At 37.9% G+C, this 21,690-nt stretch overlaps 1 protein-coding gene across 1 annotated transcript in view; it reads left to right on the top strand.

Annotated features, from left to right (window-relative positions):
- fat3b (FAT atypical cadherin 3b) overlaps window positions 1-21,690 on the top strand; it is a 116,007-nt gene that overhangs the window by 90,165 nt on the left and 4,152 nt on the right. The window contains exons 47-52 of the mRNA XM_084730630.1: window positions 929-1,085; window positions 3,073-3,492; window positions 6,118-6,373; window positions 13,807-13,905; window positions 14,652-14,711; window positions 14,995-15,033. Of these exons, the coding sequence (XP_084586756.1) occupies window positions 929-1,085; window positions 3,073-3,492; window positions 6,118-6,373; window positions 13,807-13,905; window positions 14,652-14,711; window positions 14,995-15,033 (1,031 nt within the window). The remainder of the gene's footprint in view (window positions 1-928; window positions 1,086-3,072; window positions 3,493-6,117; window positions 6,374-13,806; window positions 13,906-14,651; window positions 14,712-14,994; window positions 15,034-21,690) is intronic.

Genomic DNA, 21,690 nt, shown 5'->3' with positions numbered 1-21,690 from the left:
CATTTTATTTTCAGGCATCCAAATAAAAAAATGAAATAAGGTTCACAGCTCACTGCAACCAATTTTTGGAGTTTCTAAAACTCAAAGATTCAGGTTTATATAATGAAGAAAACTAAGTTATTTCAATTGGTTAAACTTTTTCAGAACAGAAAAGAAAAGAGTTTGGCTTGAGCTCAAAACTCAAAACTCTATTGCCTTGAAATTTTGAGTTGAAATATAATATAATGCAAGTATGAGTCGACTTGCTGAATTAATAAAGTTTGTTAATGAGAGTATATAATGTTCATTTTCTAAAATATTGATGAGTGAATAGGCCAATATACTCCGTCCCCATTAAATAAACTTTTAATGACTCCCTACACTTTTATCAATTAAAGCAAAACTTTGATTAGTTACACAATGAAGTATCCTGCAACACACAGAAGTGCTTTTTCATCTTACGTCAGACCTCTTGCACTGTGTTTTGAAAATCCCATCAAGAGAGAATAATTGAAAATAGAAATCCAAGTATTTTCTATCTCCCACACAGCGGGGGTTTATGTATGAAATGACAGGCTAAAATGAGCATGTATGTGTGTAAAATTACGTTTCTGACGTTCTGCTGTGATTTGTGTCTTTATCTAAGAGTATGCGTCTGTGTGTGTGTGTGTGTGTGCATGTGTACGTGTTTGCAGTCAGGCATATTTCTTTTATTTCTTTAACTCAGAACCATGTAAATGAGGATAACAGCGGATCCGTGAAGATAATTCCTTGATTTAGCCAAAGAAAGGCCCTCTGAAAAGATGATCTCCGGAGCATTTATTTTCTTTTTTTTTCTGTCTTTTTAACTCACTGTCACGCTTTCATCTTTTATTCTTCTCTTTCACTTTGATATAAATCAACTTCACCGCTCCCATGCATAGCAATGTATTTGTCTATGCCTTTGCAGATGTGATGAGGATGTAAATGAGTGCGACCAGAACGAGTGCGGAAACGGAGGCGAGTGTGTCAACACGTTCGGGTCGTTCTACTGTAACTGTTCAGACGGCTACGAGGGCCAGTTCTGTGATGATCAGTCGCCTGGTGATCCAGATGATGACACGCAGGTACAGTATGAACAACACTCAAAACTGAATTTATGGAGAAGTGAATCTTACAGAATAAACTCAAGTATAATGTAAAAAGTTCAAGCGTTTCAGCAGCTTTCTGCACATTCAGCTCGCTCCTAATGGATCTTTGCATACACAGTGACGCTGTTGAGAATTTTGAGAGCGCCGTGGCCTCCCGGGAAGGTTTATTCACCTGGTTGGTATGTTTGTCTTACCACGAGTGTGGTAATTGCTAAATCACAGTTTCCATTTGAAGTTGTCACGCTCTTGACTTTTGTCGTGCGCTATATACCTTATATTGAGACTGCAAGCCCAATTAATGTTACACATTGTGAGAAGGAAGGTGCTTTCATTATTCCCTAGAAGACCATAATTAGGGAAGTAACCATAGTCTACAAAACCTGTTAAGCTGCTTTCACAACCAATAGATAGTTTTGTTTGTTTTAAGGACATTTAAGGGTGTATATGGCTGGAAATAAAGCTGAATAAAGGTTCCACTTGTTTTACACTTGGGGCTTACTGATCACGTATTTTATTAAAACAAGAATCCATGGAATTGATCATTTCTTCCATACTGCAAAACCAGAAGTGTGAATGCTCTAATCCTTTGCAGTAATGAGTAGATAAAAAAACTGGAAATGTTTCCAACATCGCATGATGTAAAATGTCATTGAGTTCATTAATCAAAAGCTTGCCCACAGCCATAAAACATACGTAACAAGGGTGGGCTTTTCGATGTGTGATGGCCTCATTTACATTTATCTCCCTCCTAAGAGTACTTGTGGGTGGATGGTCAACTGCGCTCTATCTGTGTACTCCAGCATCAAACATGCATATTAACTACAGTTGTCATACGGCTGCCTGGATGACTTTAAAGGAAGCCCAATTTGTACCATAACACCTTGATAAACAACATTTTTCAGGAAAGATTTCATCTTGTCAGCAGGTGCAGAGTTGGAAATATGTGTTTGTTCTTTATCTGAAAGGAGGTTAATTAAACATTTTTTGATTTAACTAAACACTGTAACAAAAAAAGGTTTAGAAATGCATAAGTTGAAAGCAACTGCCTTCACTAGATTTTTGAGTTTCAAACTCACACTCTTTAATCTTTTGAGATGATTTAATAATTTAGAAGTAATTAGTCATTTTAGACTTTATTTTCAGTGCGCAAATAGAAATTGACTCATTATATATACATTTTTATAAACACAGCCTTGAAAAAAAAAGGAAAAAAATGGCAGATAGTTAAATAATGCAGTCAAAAACATCACAATAAAGTAATTTAACATAACTTAACATATTCTTAACATATATAAATAAATAAATATTGGCAAGACAAAGCAATACTGAAACAAAAACAACTTTCTTTTTGTCTTTAGATAAACTTGAACCTTTGAGTTTCAGAAACCCCCACAAAAATACAAAAAATTGTTCACAATGAGCTGTTAACCTGATTTGTCATTATTTGAGTGCTTGAAAATTAAATGGTTGCACTTGAAAATATTAAACTATTAACCAAAATTCACTGTCTCTTCAACATGTTTATGCAACATTTTTTTTAATTAATTGAATTTTTCTTGGAGTTTCTAAAACTCAAAGATTCAGTTTTATCTAAAGAGGAAAGTTAAATAGTTTCAACGCTGGTAACTGGCTAAAAAAACTGCATAAACTGGTAGCTGGTAAAATATTTTCATAACTTAGGAGTTTGAGTTGGGCTCAAAATGTGAAAATCTATTTAAAGTTACTACTGATGACTGATGCCTCTATATAACCTTCATAAGACTGAGAAGACTGTCTGTCTCTACATAGCTGTTCTTAATGTCTGCCACTGGGTTTTTCACAGGGGCCTCCAAAATTAACTTAATATGAAAGCTCCTTGTAGTAGCTTCAAGAAAGTTGCCTTGAAATTTAGATTTTTCTTAACTCTTTCATTTTTACAGTGCAGTTATTCATTTTTATGATTTTTTTCCTTCTTGCTGCCCAGGCGGAGCCCCTGTCTTACGTCGGACCCGGAGAGATAATTGGCATCGGGGTCCTTGCCTTCGTCATCATTCTCCTGCTCATACTCTTCATCGCCTTCAGGAAGAAAATCAAATTTAGGAAAGATTCAGACCCGGGCCCCGGGGGGACTCAGGCTGTGATGGGTGTGTCAGCTATTTCCACGGAAACAAGCTACATGCTGCACAAGACTGGCATGGGAGCGGAGGGAATCGAGTTTAAAGCCGTGCGCGTGTCGGGGTCGCCGGGGAACACGAGCACGTATGGCGAGGTGGGAGGCAGCACCGGGGGCCCTCCTCAGGTCATGGTGCGACCCACTGCCCACTCCCCTCTACCAGGAGGACTCAGCAACCCGAGTATGAGGGGTGGAGATGGTGACAAGACCACCTCCAGTGAGGGCAGCCAGGTATATAAGTGTATGTATGTCTGTGGCTTCTGCATCTTAATATGGGAACTGGGAGACTTTGTCATGGCAGTTAAAGTTATAATCACAGGAAAATAATTATACAGAGCTAGGCAATATAGAGAAATCAAAAATCCTTTACTATCCTAAAATACTAATAAAAAGAAATGAAATGAAATCCTAGGCTTTATATCAATTTTATATCATATTATCAATATTTATATCACCATTTCTCCCAGCTCCTTGTTTTGATGATGCTGTGTTTTTGTAATTCAGTTCCTTTTATTGTTTTTTTCATCATAGACCCAAGATATTAGTACCTCTATTACTCTTTTAAATTACCAACAGCCATTGCTTTCTTGAGACCTTTCTTACCGTCCTCAGGGTCGAATTATGAAAAACGTGCTTCTATGGCAGGAAGTAAGAGTGAAGGAGTTGTAATATGATAGAAAATATGAAAGAAAAAACTTATGCCATATGAACAGCTTGACAGAGGCTTTAAAATGCATCTTAAGATGAAAGATTCATTGTATAACATTTATAGGGGATTTGTTGGCAGAACATGGTAAAAATGGAATATAATATTCATATTTATTTTTTCTTTAGCGTATAATCACCTGAAAATATAAATTGTTGTGTTTTTGTTACCTTAGAATGAGCTGTTTATATCTACAGAGGGTGCAGGACCTCTTCCATGGAGCCTGGCAGTTGCACTGCTGTGTTCCTACAGTAGCCCAGAAGTGACAAATCACAGGCTGTGAAAGTTTATATGTAACGTTACCTAGCAACTGCCAGCATGACTTAACGTTAATGCTAACAGACTGAGGCTAAAGCGAGCTTACATCTCAGTAAACATTGGTTGGTTGGTGAAATACAGCAGGTGTATCTATATGATGACAGAAATACACTAATTAATGTGGGAAAAGGAAGTGCAGGGACTAGTTTAGTGCAGCGGACATGGAGACGGGTCACTCAGCCAGACTTGAATAGAAGTACTGATTCAACTCTTTTAAATCTTGTTACATCTGTCATGTGTGATCTGCACCGATGGAAACGCCAAAGAATCACCTTTTCTATGTATTATTTTCCATTTAAGTTGAAATCAGTCTTGATGTTGGGAAGGCAGTGTGCAATGATGCAACATAAAGATAATCTATAATTCCTCTCAAATGCATTCAAGCTAAAGTAATGAGTCTGTTTTGAAAGTCTAAGGAGTCTAAAGTACAGATATTTGTGTTAAAATGTAGGGAGAAAAAGTAAAAAATTGCCAAAAAATACCCTGAAGTAAAGCACAGATACCTGAAAATTCTACTGAAGTACAGTAACTAAGTATTTGTACTTAGTTACTTCCCACCTCTGGCTCTGTGATCACTAGAAAAAAAAGTAGGAGGTTAGCAAAATGTAGTATAAAGTCCTATGAATGAAGCATCTTGATCAGCATGTATTTGAAAATGAGCATCACAGTTTCACACTCTGTGGGAGATGAACAGCCTGACTGTGATTAGAGGGCAGAGTTGGAAGACGTTGGTTCATAGGATGAGGCGGGTAGGAGAGTTTGGTTGCTGACGAAAGCTGCCACAATAGTACATCGGCTGCCACCAGATCAGCCAATAGCAAAAATTCAGTCGCAACAGTCGGATTTCAACCAGTAGAAGGCAGTCGTTATGCATATTTATGACACAACAGGCCTCATGCAAAAACCACTCGTATGAACAGATTTGGTCTTCAGTGGTTGGTACGAGTGATTTAGGAGAACCTCCCACATTCACCAGTTTTCTTGTGTCTTGAATCTTCTTACAGGCACAAACACAATTTACAAGTGGTCCAGACCTGTCATGGAGACGTCTGCAGTTTTAGTCTGCAACTGTTAGGTTATCCAGACCAAAGGTTTACACTAATGACTGTATATTTCATTACTTTGAAGCAACTGTTCATTTGAAAATCCCAAATTACACTTCAGAACTATGTCAACATTATTCTGTTTGACTCTGCATTTTGAATGATAATATATTGTAAAATTATCCATACAGCCTAATCTTATAATTATTCATTTAAATTGGCAATTACCAACTGTCAGGTTGTATCTTCACATGCAGGTGTATGAAGTTGCTGTCCACAGGAACATTCTATGTTGCAACATCATATGCATCTATGATGGCACATATTTTTAATCAGTTTCTTTGAATCAGACTTTGCTTTGACCAAAAGCCATTTGAGGCTTTAGTTACTTTTTAAAAATAACAAGTTAAAGGATGAGGCTGGACTTATTTGGTATTTTTGCTATCGTCAAAAAAAAAAAATTCCAGGAAAAGACCAAAACCAACATACATTAGTCTGTCAGTCTACTGACGACAGCTGGGTTTAAAACTATAGTTTTAAGCAAATATTACTAAACTTGAATAAATATTGCATTTGTTGTGGACTATTTTAAGCTGCATGTTTGTTACACTAGTAAGAGTTTATGGGAGCAGAACGATGCATGTGTGGAATTGACTCAAAATGTCCATGTTCATTATAATGAAAGAGCATGTTAGCAATGTTGCTGCTCATCGATGTGTTTTAATACTTAACACTTTGGTCTATTCATTGTATCACTTTTTTCATTGGAATTTTCTTCCATCTCTACAGTTCAGCAGCTTCCTCTCAGACATGTCTAATGTGCGAGGTGTGGCCAATAGGAGGGGAATCGCAGTGTGCAGCGTTGCGCCCAATCTCCCCTCGGCGTCGGCCTGCCGCTCAGAGCACAGCCCGGCCCACAAAGTGTCCTGGGAGGGCGAGGAAACCAGAGAGGAAGGGCTGGAGAGGGTGAGAGATGAGAGAGAAGAGGAATGGGGGCAGAGAGCTTTTGAGTTGGAGAGAACACAGAGAGATAACAGTCCACAGGGTAAGAATGTGCACACGCGCACGCACGCACACACACACACACACACACACACACAGCATGCACACAGTTTTCTAACCTCTGATCAAAAAAGGCACAGAGTACACAGGCCATGAACTCATTGTGTTACACCCATACCATCATCTCCACTGAGAGAGCTTATTTCACAGTGATCTATGCCTTTTGATCACACACATCAAAGAAAATGGTCCAGAGTAAGTACCAGTGGATAAGAAGTAATATTTTTATTTTGCCTATCATTTCATTTTAGTCTTAGTATTTACTTCCTGGGAGCAATAAATTATAGTATGACTTACTTTTCTGTTACACTGCTAAAATTGGCAATCATGTCCTCTTGTATCAGGGTAACTCTCCTACATGTCCTGTGCACTTCTGTTTGAATGGTCAGGGTAATCAGCCAGAACTGATGTCCTATGTTCTTGTCCTACTTTTGCTCTAAAAAAGTCAAAATCAAAATAGTTTGAACAAAGTAAACTTTTCTGCAAAGTTTTCTACCACTTTTTGTCATTTCACTTGTACCTTTTTTCAACTGAGAGGACAACAAAGTGAGGGTGAGAGAAATCGTTGTCAGATAATTCAGCCCCGGTCTGATATTTAGCTGCCAGCGCTGTCAACAGCAAGACCACAGTTCACAGTTTGTTCTCTGTCAATGACATAACCACGTCACATCTCCGTGCTAAGGTAGACGTCACATCTTTCGATTCTCTGTCCAACCTGTTGTCTGAATAATACAGCCTCCAGCAGGAACTTCCTGCCTGTTAATTATTGATTTCTTCCTGTAGGAATGGGAAATAGGTTATTTTATTTTTTTGCTCCCCCGTTGAGCATATGCACAAAAAAAGCATTCGCCCCCAGGGGTCACAGTTGCTTCACAGTCCATTTATTAATATGTGATTAAGCATAAAGCAAACTACTCTGACTATTGCGTTAATGACTGCAGCGCTAACCGCCACTTTAATTAATCAATCAGAAACAGTTTAGTTATTTATTCACACCGCAGTGACCACAAACAAGTATAATAATGAATATTGCAAGAGATGGGCACAAGTCAATACATGAGGAAACATATTGGTCGCTTTTTTTTTGTCACTACCTGCTGCTCATGAATAATTAAAATGAAATGAATAATGAAATACTTTATGAACAAATCAGGTCCCATATTGCTCAGTTTTTGGCAACTGTGCTCTCAAATATAGGATGTCTCAGTCAGTCAGTGGCGCTCACTTCTGTCCGGTTCTCCAGCTTTGTTGTAGTTCTCCTTCAGTGGTCTCCTGTGTTAGTTTTGGACTCCCCCTCTCTCGTTCACCCTCTGGGGTCCAATGTAATCTAAGTTTGGAAAAAACAGCAATTCTGAAATTCCCATAGGATGGTTCCCACTAAGTACATTGATCTTCAGGGTGTTGTGCAAAGAAATATAGTTTTAATTAAAAGGTCCACGATTTAGCGACTTTGACCAGTGGTTCTACAACAATGATCCAGGAACCCCCAGAGGTCCGTGATGCTCTTCCCAGAGGTCTATGAAAGTTATCAGATAAATTCATTGAAGGATATAATGTAGTATAATGACTGTACTTAATCATAAAACATACCATCCTAATACCATCCTCTGAGCAACAGCACTACAGTCAGCATGTTCTCTTTTGAAATTTACATTCTGTGCTGGAACAACTGTTTTTGTTTGCCTCTTTCACTCTAATTAGACTTAAAATTAATGCTGAATGTTCGCCAAATGACTAAGTGACTGCTTAAGAGTCATAAGAAATCATTAACAATCTTGTAGCAGCAGTAGACATTTATAAGTTAAATTGAACAATCGAAACAGGCAGTGAGGCAGACAGTCACTGAAATCCAACTCCAGAGTGTGTATTTTCAGAGCAGTGGGCTTTTGTCTTCAGGATAACAGGCTTTACATCACCAGACAATTGACAGTTATAATCCACTTACAGTGCAGGACTCACCGTCACATGTCAGTGTCACACATGCAGTGCTCATGTTTTGGGTTTTTTTTTTTTTGTTTTTTTTAGGCTTCATAGTTCCACTGTTCCTCTATCACATGACTAATGAGAGGTTTGAATAAAAAGGCTGCAGCAAACTATTCTAAGGGACATAAATGAGGGGATCCCTGGCATATTTCTGTATTGTTATGGGATAAAAAACCTCTGACTCTGACAACTACACAGCAACAATCTAATAATACAGATGGAGTAAACCCTCTTAGTGGAGGCTTTCCAGTTCAAATGCTATAACTGTTACTTTGCCAATTAAAGAAAGCAATTTGTGAGGCTGTTGTGGTTGCTGAAAAGAAGAGTTAAAACTGTTGGAAGTGAGGATTAGACCTACATTTGGCTCACTATTAGTGACAATAAGTATTTCCAATTAAAATGTTGTAAACTGGTTTGAATGGCAAAATTAGAAAAGAAAATAATTGAAAAAGTAAATGGATGTAAATTAATGCCAGATGTTATCGGTAAATCCCAGAAAATGACTCCTGAAGATTACAATAGGAAGAGCGTAGGGGGATTTAGAAAGTTTGGGGCCAGGATGAGAATATGGTTTGGCTGAGTGTTAGTGTTAGGATTAGAGCAGGGAGGGTCGGGTGCATAACCTCAGGCATGGCTGCCAACATAGACACATGGCGGGGTACTTACTGGCACAATAACAAATGTGTGTGTGTGTGTGTGAGTGAGAGGAAAGAAAATAAATGGAAAAGAAATACAGAATAAAAAATGTTTACTTTTTTAAAGAAAAAAAAACTCAAGTATATTGAGAATTGTCCCCTTACCTGCATGCTGAATTAGACCAGTGGCTGCTGTGCTGCCTCTCTTATTTAGTTTGATTGATGGCGCTGCCTTACTGCTCACATTCCCACAGGAGCGTTTCACTTGTTCTGCACGCACTGGACCACGACCACCTAGTTCAGGCTCAGAAAGCTAAAGTTGATGTCCAGACATCCTGGCCCTCATGGACTGAGTATGGTTTTGGTTACAAGATGGGCCGAGCCCTGACTGCTTGCTTGCAGAATATGCAGTGTGAAGTACAGACAGACAAGCAGAAAACAGACAAGAGAATGCTAGGAGATGTGGGGGGGGGGGGTGCAAACACATGCTGTGCCCAGTTATGAGAAGCAAGCTGACAATCAAAAAAACCTCTTCAAGTAATCCATGCTACCAAGGTACATTGGCAAATTGTTTATTGCTTTCTCAGACATGAAAAACTGTTCACCAGTAGTACTGTGTTGTAACGAAAGTGCTGAAAACCACAGCAGTTCAAGATTATGTATTTTCACCTGTTGCATGTGTGAACACGATTCATGAAAACAGCACATTATTAGGTGTAGTTTAAAATTTTTAGATGTCACGCAAATGTGATACCTGCACCTCAATTTAAAGGCATATTAAGTAACATTTCTACATTAAAATGTCTAACAATGACTTGACCTGTGTTATATAATTTGTTGAATTTAGTACTGCCACAATATTACATGATTATTGTGGCCAAAAGAATTCATTATAATGATGTAATCATGATGTCTATAGAATTTTTTTTTTTAAAAAATGCTTTCGGTCTTTAAATTTGTTTATTGTGCATTTTGTCTCTTTTTAGGCAAATGAATTACTCACTACAGTGTTGCATAAGGACCAGAAAAATGTTTTTCTTCCACAGTATGTCATAACATATCAGTATTAACTGTCTCCATATAAGCATATGTGCATAACTTTTAATCTTTAACTACCCAAGTTATGATTTCTATAAGAAAATATTATCAAGACCCCTCAGCATTTAATGTCAATCAAGGATATTCAGTTTCACACATTAAGGTCAGTTCTTGTATTTAGATTCATCAGAAGAGTGAAAGTAAACTGGTTTCTCTTTCTGTTCTTCCCTATTTGTTCCACCTACCAACATAAAGCCTCTTTAGTTTTGCCAAAAGTTACTTTTAATCACATCAGCAGAGCTGCCAGCTCCTATTTCTGAGCAGCTTTATATCCCAAATAGAATTGTTGCTATAGCCCATACAAATTATTTCCACTCGGTTGGCCCTCTGTATCTCTTTCCCAATTTGAACACTAATGTGAAACCTGGCATTTTATTGCTGCTAGATTAGAGCACCTGGTAGAGCAGCGTACCTGTCTCTTGGCTTATCAGACCGTCTTACAGACGGTCCTTGTGGCAACTTTATCTGAACTCACTGGGACACATACGCACCTGCTTTGCCTCTGTGTCAGCTGCTTGACAAACAATTACTCAGAGGCAATTCTGACTGCCCCAAACAACTGCTCAGCAGAGGAAAACCTGTCAGAAATTACTCTGACTGGTAAACATCTATTTATTTGAAATGTTGCTTCTAAAGACATGCAGGTTACAGCTAACAGGAGACCTTAGGGCTGGCAGCTTTCTGCAAATGAAATTTCATCTGACTTATTCGCACAGACGAAATGTCAGGTTGGTGACTGGAAATAAGAGCTTTGATTACTGCAAGGTAGGCAGTTTGGAGTGCATTTTTCCAATGCACCTGCTGTTTTGAGGAGTTTGTGTTTCACATCTGCTACACTCCACAACACTAGAACAAGTAACTCTGTGGTCCTTAGCCTCCATGACTCCTCCAGCTGGTGCACACGGCTTTGAATGAGCAGACCAGGAGTCGCAGTAGGCGTATTGGGATTTGGCGAAAATGTTGCACTGCAAAACAAGGAACAGACCAAAACTCATTTTGAGATGCTGCAAAGTATAATTTGTCTCTGGGGGGAAATAGTTTGTTATGTGTATGAGTCTCTCTTAACCAAGCATAGCCAGCTAGAAAGGAAATGCATATAACAGTATGGATAAATGGATATTAAAGGGAAAATCCACCATCTTTTATGTGGATTTCCAATCAGTGTTAATGATAAATGTACTCAATTGACCCTTCCTAAGTCCCACCCCTTTTCACTCTGTGCTCCAGTGACAGTTACACAAGCTTGGTACGTCATTCAACTTTCTCCTTTCCTGTTTTCTGTCCTACAGGTATGCTGTGTGCTAGTCTTGTCTATGTTGAAAAGAAAAACAAATTCTGGGGGACCTGTAAAGAGGCCTATAATATATACACATGTTGTATTTGCTAATGTTAGCAAAATGCTTGCTAACTAACTATATAGCTAATCTACATCAATTGTTAGCGAGCTAATTTTATAGAAAAAGGAGAAAGTTGATCAAGTTTGCTTACTGGAGAGCACAGAGCAGAAAGGGGCGGGACTTAGGAAGGGTTCCTCACACTGACTGAGAGAGCTTTATTGCTTCAGCTGACTGCATTTACAATCAGCACTGATTGGACGTCCACATGAAAAGTGGTGAATTTTCCCTTAATAAAAGAACTGGGTTCAGATATTCCAGGTCTATATAAGATGAATATTTGCATGCCCATATGTACATTGAAAGAGTGTATGGCAGCTGTAGTCATTTCTTCTGTTGACATCCCGTCAGTGTAAGAGATGGGAAAATCTGCAGTCCTTGTTTCTTGCAAAAAAAAATGCATTCAAGTGCCAAATCTAGTGCCTCCCCACTTGATTTTGCTAACTCAGACTGCATAAGCCTCATATTACCTTGGAGTCATGCCAGGGATCTCTTCACAGCCAGGATGGACAGAAGGAATGATTACAGCACTCAATAAGTCTTTAAGTGCACATACAGGTATGTTAGCATAGGCACCATCTCCAGCCATAATAGCCATAGACTAATAAATTTAATTGCCATTTGACAAGAAAGGAAAATAAAGTCATAGCATGTTGCTACTTAATTTTCATGCGGGCTGGTATGTGTTTAGTTGCTCTTATGTGTTACCGGCAGAGCACATTGCACTTTTATTAAAGCATTGAATTCAACCACCTCCGATCATTAATGCACTTAATACAGTAACTTGTGTCTCTACCATCTGAATGAGACACACAACACAATGTCTGCCACCAGCTTTGTGTGGAAATACTTCAAATTTCTAAACAATGCAGATGTAAATTGTGCGCTGTGCTGGAGGGATGAAATCCGATGGACTGAGGTTTTTGCTGCGACATTTGAAATATCAGACACCATTCCAGGTGAAGCCCAAAGTTTCAAGAACAATAAATCCATACTTTATCCAAAACACATCTGGATGAAATACTGCAGCATCTGATGGATTTGCCTACAGCAGTTGGCTGGGACAAAAAGTGCTCCTCGCTGAAGAAAGACAAAAAAATCTCCTGAAAAATCCATCCAAAGCCTCGTGAGTGAGATTTTTTTTAGAGTTTTACTTTCTAACTTTCAGTGATCATTAACTTTATTCAGCCTACTACGTTAACCGTCAAAGTGCGCACTGATGGAGCCATCTACTGCGCTGAGCAGCAGCCTCTGAACGCTAACGGACTGTGAAATCTGTTTCGGCTCAATATCATGACTTTGAAAACACCCAATGACTTGTTTTAACAAATTTCATTGGTTTAAAATATGAAGAATTGTAAAATATTACTTCCATGAGGCTGTTCAGTCAGACAGTCTCACAGTATCACAGGGTGAAATTGGCATTTCATCCCTGAATCCAGTCGCAGCAAAGGTAAAGCTGCATGCAGCATGCATATTATGTTCATTATAATGTTGATTAATGTTGAAATAATGTTCTTCTGCCTCAGTAATAATTATTAATACCACCAGATAATAGACTTAAGTGGTCATCTGGTCAAAATGTGTCATTTTCGAGAAAATTTTAATCCCTATCCCTCACTTCATCAACATTATATAGACCAATATTTTGCCCGTCCAATGTTCAACTCAAGTCATGTATGCTAGTGTTGTATTAAAGCTATAAGCTATAAAGCTGTATTGTTTGTGGGGCTCTATGGAAAGGGATGAATGTGTTCTCATGAAAAAAAAAATAAAATAAAATAAAATAAACTCCAAGGCACTCTCTTTTAAAGTAATTAAAATGCCCCTATTGCCAAGACATGGTTATGTAAGACTTTATAAAGAAAAACTCCAATGCTCTTCACCATTAAGCCTTCATCAGGGAGTCAAACAGATCAAATGGAACAAAGTGCCTTTTAATATTGATCCCCCACCAGAAGGAATCTTCCACTTGGAGTCGTGTCCTTGTGATGGTGTGAGCAGTTGCAGCAAATGTGAATGTGTGCTTGTTTAAATATTGAAAATATTGCATTTTTTGCCTTTAATATTACCTCATCCGTGAACATGATTTCTCCCTGAGTCATATTAGATAGATTTTGAATGGTGGTTGTTTAAAAGTGACGATATCAACTCTTGTGGTCCCACACTACCTCACAACATCATCAAACTCTGTCTTTTGTTAAAAAATCTTTAATTTGCCTTGAGTAAAACCTGTTGATACACCTAAGTTGTTATTAATAAATTGCTTGGAAATGGATGTGTGTTTGTGTGTGTTTGTACATTAGGTGTGTCAGAGCTGGTGGACGAGGTGACCTGTCTCTCGGACTCCACCTCTGAGGAGCACTCCCTCAGTTCCTATACTTCAGAGTCCTTTGATGACAACGGTAAGACTCAAACGACCTGCCACAATTTTTATGAGTTTGCCAAAAGGGGCCTTTAAAACGTCTTCATATTTAGGAGTCACGTACAAAAAAAGCTGATAGCCACTGCTTTAGATAAAATTCCCTGAACAGCCCACTTTGCACTTTTGCTATCGTGCATTAACTGTATTAATGTATTGAAAAGCAAGCAGACAAAAGACCGGTGGAAATGTTCCATGAAAGGTGCCTTAATGCAACTAAATCTATACGTAAAGGTTAATGCACAGGTCTGTATGAAAGAAAAAAAAATCTTGTTTAGCTCTTTACTTTCTATGGAGTGTATTTTTCCCAGATAACTCAATACCATTAACCCTTTCCTTGAATTCTATAGCATGTCTTTTTCCCAGATAACTCAATACCATTGATCTTTTGTTAGCTAAGTATACGGGGTTGGAAGCCAAGCACCCTAATGATCATGTGTGTGGGAGTGTGTTTTCCAGATAAGGAACCCATGCGGATGCTTTGTTTTCCGCCTAATTACTGTAGCTGCAAAGAAAGGAGTCCTCATGTCTCTCCCACTCCCATATAGGACACACACACACACACCGCCAGCATACAAACGTGTTGGCAAGACTAACATGTTCTCAACACGTGTGCGCACACATGCTTATTCTCATCTCAGTCACACCCAGCACATGAAACCTGATCCTATTCATAAATGCACTGAGATTGTTACTGTTCTTCTTCTTCCCTCTCTCTGTGTTCTCTAGCCTCCATAGTGACAGTCATACGTCTCGTGAATGATGCTGTTGATAATATTGAAAGTGAAGGTATGAAAGAACATCCTCTGTTAACTCCTCTATCTCTTTTGTGTCTGTCTACTGATGCCAGAGTGTTTGTTCAGTGGTGTAACACTAAGATATAATGTTCTGAATACAGCCAAGCCACTGCTGTTCAATCCCTTTTCTATACAGAATAAAACATCCTGCTTAGATTTCCAATATTTTTGTCAGCTTCTAACACTGGATCTCTGTGTTTCAATTTTCCCCCTTTGGTTTCTGTGTTGTTTGTCTCAGTCTTTCTCTGACTTTCGCTTTCTCTCTCCCTTTGTAGTGTCGAACATGGACAAAGAACAGCGGCGGAACAGCCCTGGTGAGTTAGTTGCAAAGCAACTGAAAAACATCTTATTAACTTGCCATCCCTTTGGCTTTATTTCTCAAGCTGTGATCCCAAAACCCAACCTTTTGTATTCTTTACGTTATTTTCTCATGTCCCTTACAGTAGAGATTACCATTTCTGTTTATGCCATTTTTTTTTCGTTATCCACACTTTGAATGTAAATGGAGGCCCCCAGATGCTAGTTACACTCGCCCGGTTTCTGATTCTTAGCTTGAAACTCGCAAAAAGCAAAGAACGCAACATTTACATAGCAGCTTTCCCATTGTTGACCCTTTTTATCTGATAAAGTAACAGATTATATCAGCTATGGCTAATTAACATTAACTCTAAAGCATTGGTGATTAAACAGTTAGCTAATTAAAGTTAGTTAATTCATTTTGATTTTTGTTTTTGTCTTTTGCATGTAAATATCTGGCCCTTCCCACATGGGATCACAAGACACCAACACATTATAGAACATAGATTTTCCGGTAATACATTAAGGAGCAAAGATAAATAAAACAAATTACCACATTCTAAAGTACTTCTATTGTCCCTCAAAAAAAGAAGAAGAAAAAACGGGAAATTAATTTCTGATGAACTGTAAACTGAAAAGAACTGTTACAAACCAGCAGTTTATCTTGATGAAACTGTCATCCATCTATATTTAACATGCATTTTTACAAAACCAATACATGTGTGTAGAATTTTTAAATAGCCAGATATTGATGGATCCTTTTCAAGAATGTCTGTTTATGTTTATGTTTATGTTAGAACAGGAATTTCAGCAGATATCAGAATAACACTTTCAATGAAAATCTCACTTACTTGTGTGTTATGGGGGAATTTCAATGCATACGGTTGTTGATGGTGTGTCAGAGCACCTCAACTCACTGCTTTCATCCCACAGTGAAAATAAAGTCTGACGAAATGTATTTAGTCTTTTTCTTATTTTGAATATATTCTTTTATATATATTTATAATCCTCATTATACTGTGAACAACTTCAGTATAGCCAGCAGAGCTCAGAGTGCAAAACAAAGGAAAAAGAAAAAAACAAACAAACAAACAAACAAAAAAATAAGCAAACAGAAGATTAGATTCAGGACATACTATCCCAATTCTCAAGGTTTATCAGAACAGGCTATTTAGCCAGTAATTTATCCTGTAATCACATGTAATTCTATCTCCCTTTTTTTTTTTTTTTTTTACATATTTCAGAAAAGGTGAATGATGAATCTGGCAGTGTGTGCTTAATTTTAATTTAAATCTCATGAAATAAAACATATTCCTTATCCACTGTGCATGAGACGGAGGAATTGTGTCTTTCCATTTTAGTAGAATTACACAACGAGCAAGCAGCATACAGGACGCCAAAAAAATCACGCTGGGACTTGTTCAAAGGGTAGACATCAGAAGGCACTCCATAAAAAGCTATAACAGGGTAAGGGTCAATAGTCACTTGTGTGCATTATTTATAGGATACAGATGTTATGATACGAAAAACTCAAGGTATGATAATACCATGGGAAAAATGTCTTTTGTAGTATCAAACAATAAATCTGAAGTGTACACCATTTTTTGTTTGTGTAAATATGTAAAGTGCTTCTGCTTTCCTTCTTTAATAAAATAAAATAAAAGTAGTCAGCCAGGTTCTAAGCGTGTACAAACACAGAATAACAACACAACAGTCAGTAGCATAATAAAATAAAATAATTAACCATGTAATGTTAGATATCATCACAGTCTGGTGTAGTATTGAGACGTTTTTTTAATTATGATATCATGGTAATTGATCTGTTGTTTAAAGACTATTATAGCTGCAGTATGAGTTCTTACTACAGTTGATTGTTGAGATGAGTATAGGTGATTATAGGGAGTCAGTGTATTATAAGCTATTTAAGTGTATGACTAGTCAAATGAATTCATCAAGCACTTGAATTTGCAGTAATTCATTATGAGGTCATATCTATAATGTTTTATGACTGTTTATATGGTCCATCAGACAGCATTATGTGTGTTTGAGTGTAGTCACAAAGCATTGTGCACACAACATGCACTGTAATTCACTTTGAATGCCCCCATAATGCACTATAGATGTGAACTTTATAGAAAGTGTTGCTGATAGCAATATCTCAAAAATCCAGTGTCAGTCATGTTCCTCTGTAAGTAATTTGATGAAAGGCCATCATGACTTGTGAGCCGATGTCTGGATAATGTGTTCTGTACAACCTTAAGTCTGTACTCAGCTTTGTTATGAAAAGAAACTCCCCTTTCAAACTCTTCTCTGTGATCGTGTGTGATCGGTTTGGTTTTGCAGTTTACAAACCGAGAAGCAAAACTTCTCCAGTGAAACATCAGTGTTAGTATCAGAAGCTCCCATTAAACATTCATCAATATCATATCAATATTGTGTTCATGTTTTAAAACACGTGTTAAGACAGTATTTCATTTTATGCTGCTTGTTTCAGCTCCAAATTGTAGCTACAGATTGTGATTGATTGTCAGTACGGTTAATTACTAATGAGGCTTCCACTCAAACTGAAGAGTACCTACTTTCTTAGCCAGCAGAAGCTGAAAATCTCAGTTGAATCAGTTTGTCATTTATGTTTTAATTACTTTCAACTGTTACAAACTAAAACCAAATGGATTTAATAGGATTTGTATTGGATAAGGGGATTAAAATGTTATCAAACTCAAAGCTATTTACAACATATTTTTAATACTAGGACAGTGTTGTCAATGGAGTGCACATCTCTGCCAGGCAACAGATGGTGAAGCACCTACTGCAGTGCCACCATAACTTCCACATGCAACTAGTGGAGATTTACAAGGTTTTGAATAAAGTTTTTTGTATGTAGTAGTATAAGTTTTCTTTTACAAGTGTATGGCGACTGCAAAGACACATAGCAGAGAGAAAAAACAGGGATTTTTTCAACTCACATTGATCCTAACTTTAGCAGATCATAATATATTGGATATAAAATTAATTCTGTAGATGCTCCAGTTTAAGATGAAACAAAGTTTTTCTGTGGATGCCTGTTTTTGAGCTAACAAAGGCCAACAGACTAGGTGAGCCTTATTTTTAGCCTAGCAGTTGTTGATGACTTTTGGCACCTACCAGCCGATTCTGAGGAATGAGGAGCCAGCAGTGAGTATAAAACAGAGCACTCAGAGCAAGCATTTCCTGTCACATGATCTCCACCAGGCTTACACCTGGCAGAGATAATAAAATGTAAAAAATATAGAATTTGTTATCAAATAAAGACGTTAGGTCAAAATTATTCTATAAAATATTCTGTACACAAACCAATCCTCACACCACATAGTTAAGGCAACATACACATGTTCCTACTGCATATATAATAGTTGATTAAGATCATCTGAATTATGCTGACATTAATTAGCTTGGTCAAGTTAAGCATGGGGCTCCTCACTCCAAGCAAAGCAAATCTTTCACCCCAGCCTTGTGGAGGATCTCAGTGGATTTTAGGGGCACTTTGAGCCAAGCCTCACATCCGCATAAAACAGCAGAGGAGCAGCCAGCTTCAAACACTTTCTTTTTCACACCAAGTGGGGCAACATCTACAGGCTGAACACTGACTTTCCACTGTCACTGAATGCATGGTTTTACCTAAACAAAGATCACGCCAGTAGTGGTCCAGCTGCACATATCCTGTATCAATCCCTTTGTTCTTTTTCTTATGCTCCAGTCTTAAAACCATTATTAATTGGCTCAGACAGTAGTTACCAAGTCTGTTTCTTCTCAGTTGCATGTAATTTACTTGGTCCACAAAGCATTTCATTACTTACCCACAGCAAGACGGCATTCTTGCCTGTGTCTCTGCCAGCCTAGTGAAGCATAAGAAGCTTTATTTCAGACAGAGAGAATTAAATGATGAGTGAAATTTTTGTCCTGCACAGTAGGTTCTTCCACAAAACCCATTGGATTCAGTGCATTTGTGTTAATTTAATGCATGTTTGAAAATGTTTTTGAAATTAAGTATATTTATTGAGAGAATCATTATGTTTTACAACATGGGCTACTTATTGTTACTCATGTATTTTTCCAAATATGGAATCACAAACTATTAAAGAAGACAAGTACATATAGAGTAAGAATTTTAAGCACATTCAGAATCACACAGATTATACAAAAGAAACAAAACAAAGAAACAAAAAGACAAAAAAAAAAGGAAAAGCAAAAAACCAACAACATGTAAACTAACAAAAAAACAAACAAACACAAGAAAGTAGGTGAGGAGACAATGAGAACAGATTGGAACTATCAGAATGCACTGAATAGAGTGCAGATCCCTGCCAAACAACAGATGGTGAAGCATCTACTGCAATGCTACCACAACTGCCAGATGCAACCAGCGGAGAATTGCAACTGTCCCTGGGAGATTTGGTGGGGACCCCCACATACATGGTCCCTGGCTGAAACAAGATTTGATCCTATGCATGTGGCCACAACTGTCACCAGTGTGGAGCCTTAAAAATGTTCTTTTTGTTGAGGTTTTTCAGAAATTCAGAATCACAGTGATCCTTCAGCATACGCTCATGAATGTGCACAATAAAACAGGCTAATTGATCCAGTAGTATGCGAGACTAGATGCACACACACTCACTCTCGCATGCACTCAGACAAGCACACATGGAAGTAATCACATGATCTCCACATGGGGATAATAATTCACACCACTTTCATTACAGCCTTCATTGATTTACTTAAGGCGGCAATGGAAGGGAAATCATTTTACCCATTGTTCAGACCCAGAAAATACAGCAGGTTCTGTAGTATAAACGTTTTATCTCCATTTGGCACCGTGTGACTAGAATCTGCATGCCTGCAGCTTTAAAGAAAACATCTATTTCTCCATTACATAAGTATCCTTGATAATTTCAATAAAGTGTTGTCATTTAAGTGGTTCAGGCTGTAACCATTTTCTAGTTTTCGTTTTCATACTTGCAGCCAAAATCATTTTAAATAAATCCACGTGCAAAAATATATTTCTGATCTTATGAGTATATATTCTCATATGTTTGTGCTGAAGTTAGAGATAGGGTACTGGAGAAAGAACTACATAAATAATACAAAAATACCAATATGGTAAGAGACAAAAAAAAAAAAATCTGAGGTGAGTGACAGTATTCATGTCTGTTATTCTGGAAACAGCATCTGAAATTTTCAGCTTCCATTTGACATATCATTAATGTCGCTTGCATGAGAAAACATGTGTTTGTGTGTGTGCATTTGTCTGTTTACACGCATTGGCGCTAAATGGCTCTCTGCCAGCCTCCCTCTCCAGTTTTCGAGTGTGTTTTCTCCCATGTCATAATTCACCATGTCTCTCTGCATTCAGTTGTTTCTATGAGAAGAGCATTTCATCATCAAAGGCTTCCTGTCCCATGAGATATTTGTTTTGTTTTCTGCTTCACTCATAGCAAGTCGCCACCTGCAGAGCAAAGATGAGATTTGTGTAGAGTTCATCAAAGAGTACACTGTGGCTTGTAAGAACATTAATTTATTTTTTTTTACCCCTTTAACCTTTCAATTTGAGAATCAGAGGTAGAGCTGTTTCAGCAGCATGGCATGCAGTAAGAAGAGCTCCTACATTTTTGTGTGAATTGTTGGCAGTCTATTAGAAATATCTGTCCACATGTGTCATGCATTATATACCAGGAGGAGGCATTGCTAATGAAGGGTACTCTCCATCCCACACAGAGGATGACCACTCTGGGTTCTCTCTCTTCATCAATATGATATTTTTTTCACTCACAGCTCATTAACCCATCCATGAATTATGCAACCTGCATGCTGTAGTTTGTAGGAAGTAGTGAATTAGCGGGGAGCTCTGCATCAGTCCATTTAACAGCATGAACTCAGAGGTACATGACGAAAACAGGAATTTTGTCGGCTGATTTTATTTGCACATGAATAAATCCTAAATGAGAATGTGAGCAATTACACAACGCAAACACGCAGTCCCGCGGAACACGTAGTAAACCCCACAGTGACACAGTGAGAGGCAGCCGTTCACGAGGCTCCCGCTGCATCACAAACAAACAAAGGCGCACATGCATTCTCTCAAACATGAAGCACACGCTTGCACAACTTTTCACACACACATCTAGCAAACAACACATTTCTATGAAAATGAAGAGAGATCAAGGGAGTAGAGAATAAGCAGAAAAAAGTAAAGCGGAGAAAAAATAGAAACAAACACAACAAACCAGTGTATACATAGTCTGTTCATTAATAACCAGTAAAAAAAAACTGTTTGACATGTTTTCTTTTTGGTGAAAGAGCTTGAGTAACACTTTATTTGAAGGGGTGTGCATGCATCATTACACTGTCATAACCATGTCATGACACCAATCATGAACATGAGTGAGTATTTATGAATGTTCATGACTGTAGTCATTTAGTGCATTAATCATGCTATTAATGTCTTTGTTATGACAACTAGTAGTTGAGGTCCAGGAAAGTAGTGCAGTCTCACTTAATGACATCTTTATGACCAAGACCTTTAAGTCCAAAATGTATCACTTTACTTAAGTTCAAGGAAGAAACTCATGACAGGTACTTATAATCGTCTTATGACTGGCACTGTGAAAACCAACCACATATGACTGTATAATGTAATG

Source organism: Lutjanus erythropterus, chromosome 11, assembly GCF_056507025.1.
Source record: "Lutjanus erythropterus isolate fLutEry1 chromosome 11, fLutEry1.hap2, whole genome shotgun sequence".
NCBI classification, from domain to species: domain Eukaryota; kingdom Metazoa; phylum Chordata; class Actinopteri; order Lutjaniformes; family Lutjanidae; genus Lutjanus; species Lutjanus erythropterus.
The sequence above is the reverse complement of the archived record's forward strand: the minus strand, read 5'-3'. Positions and strand labels throughout refer to the sequence as shown.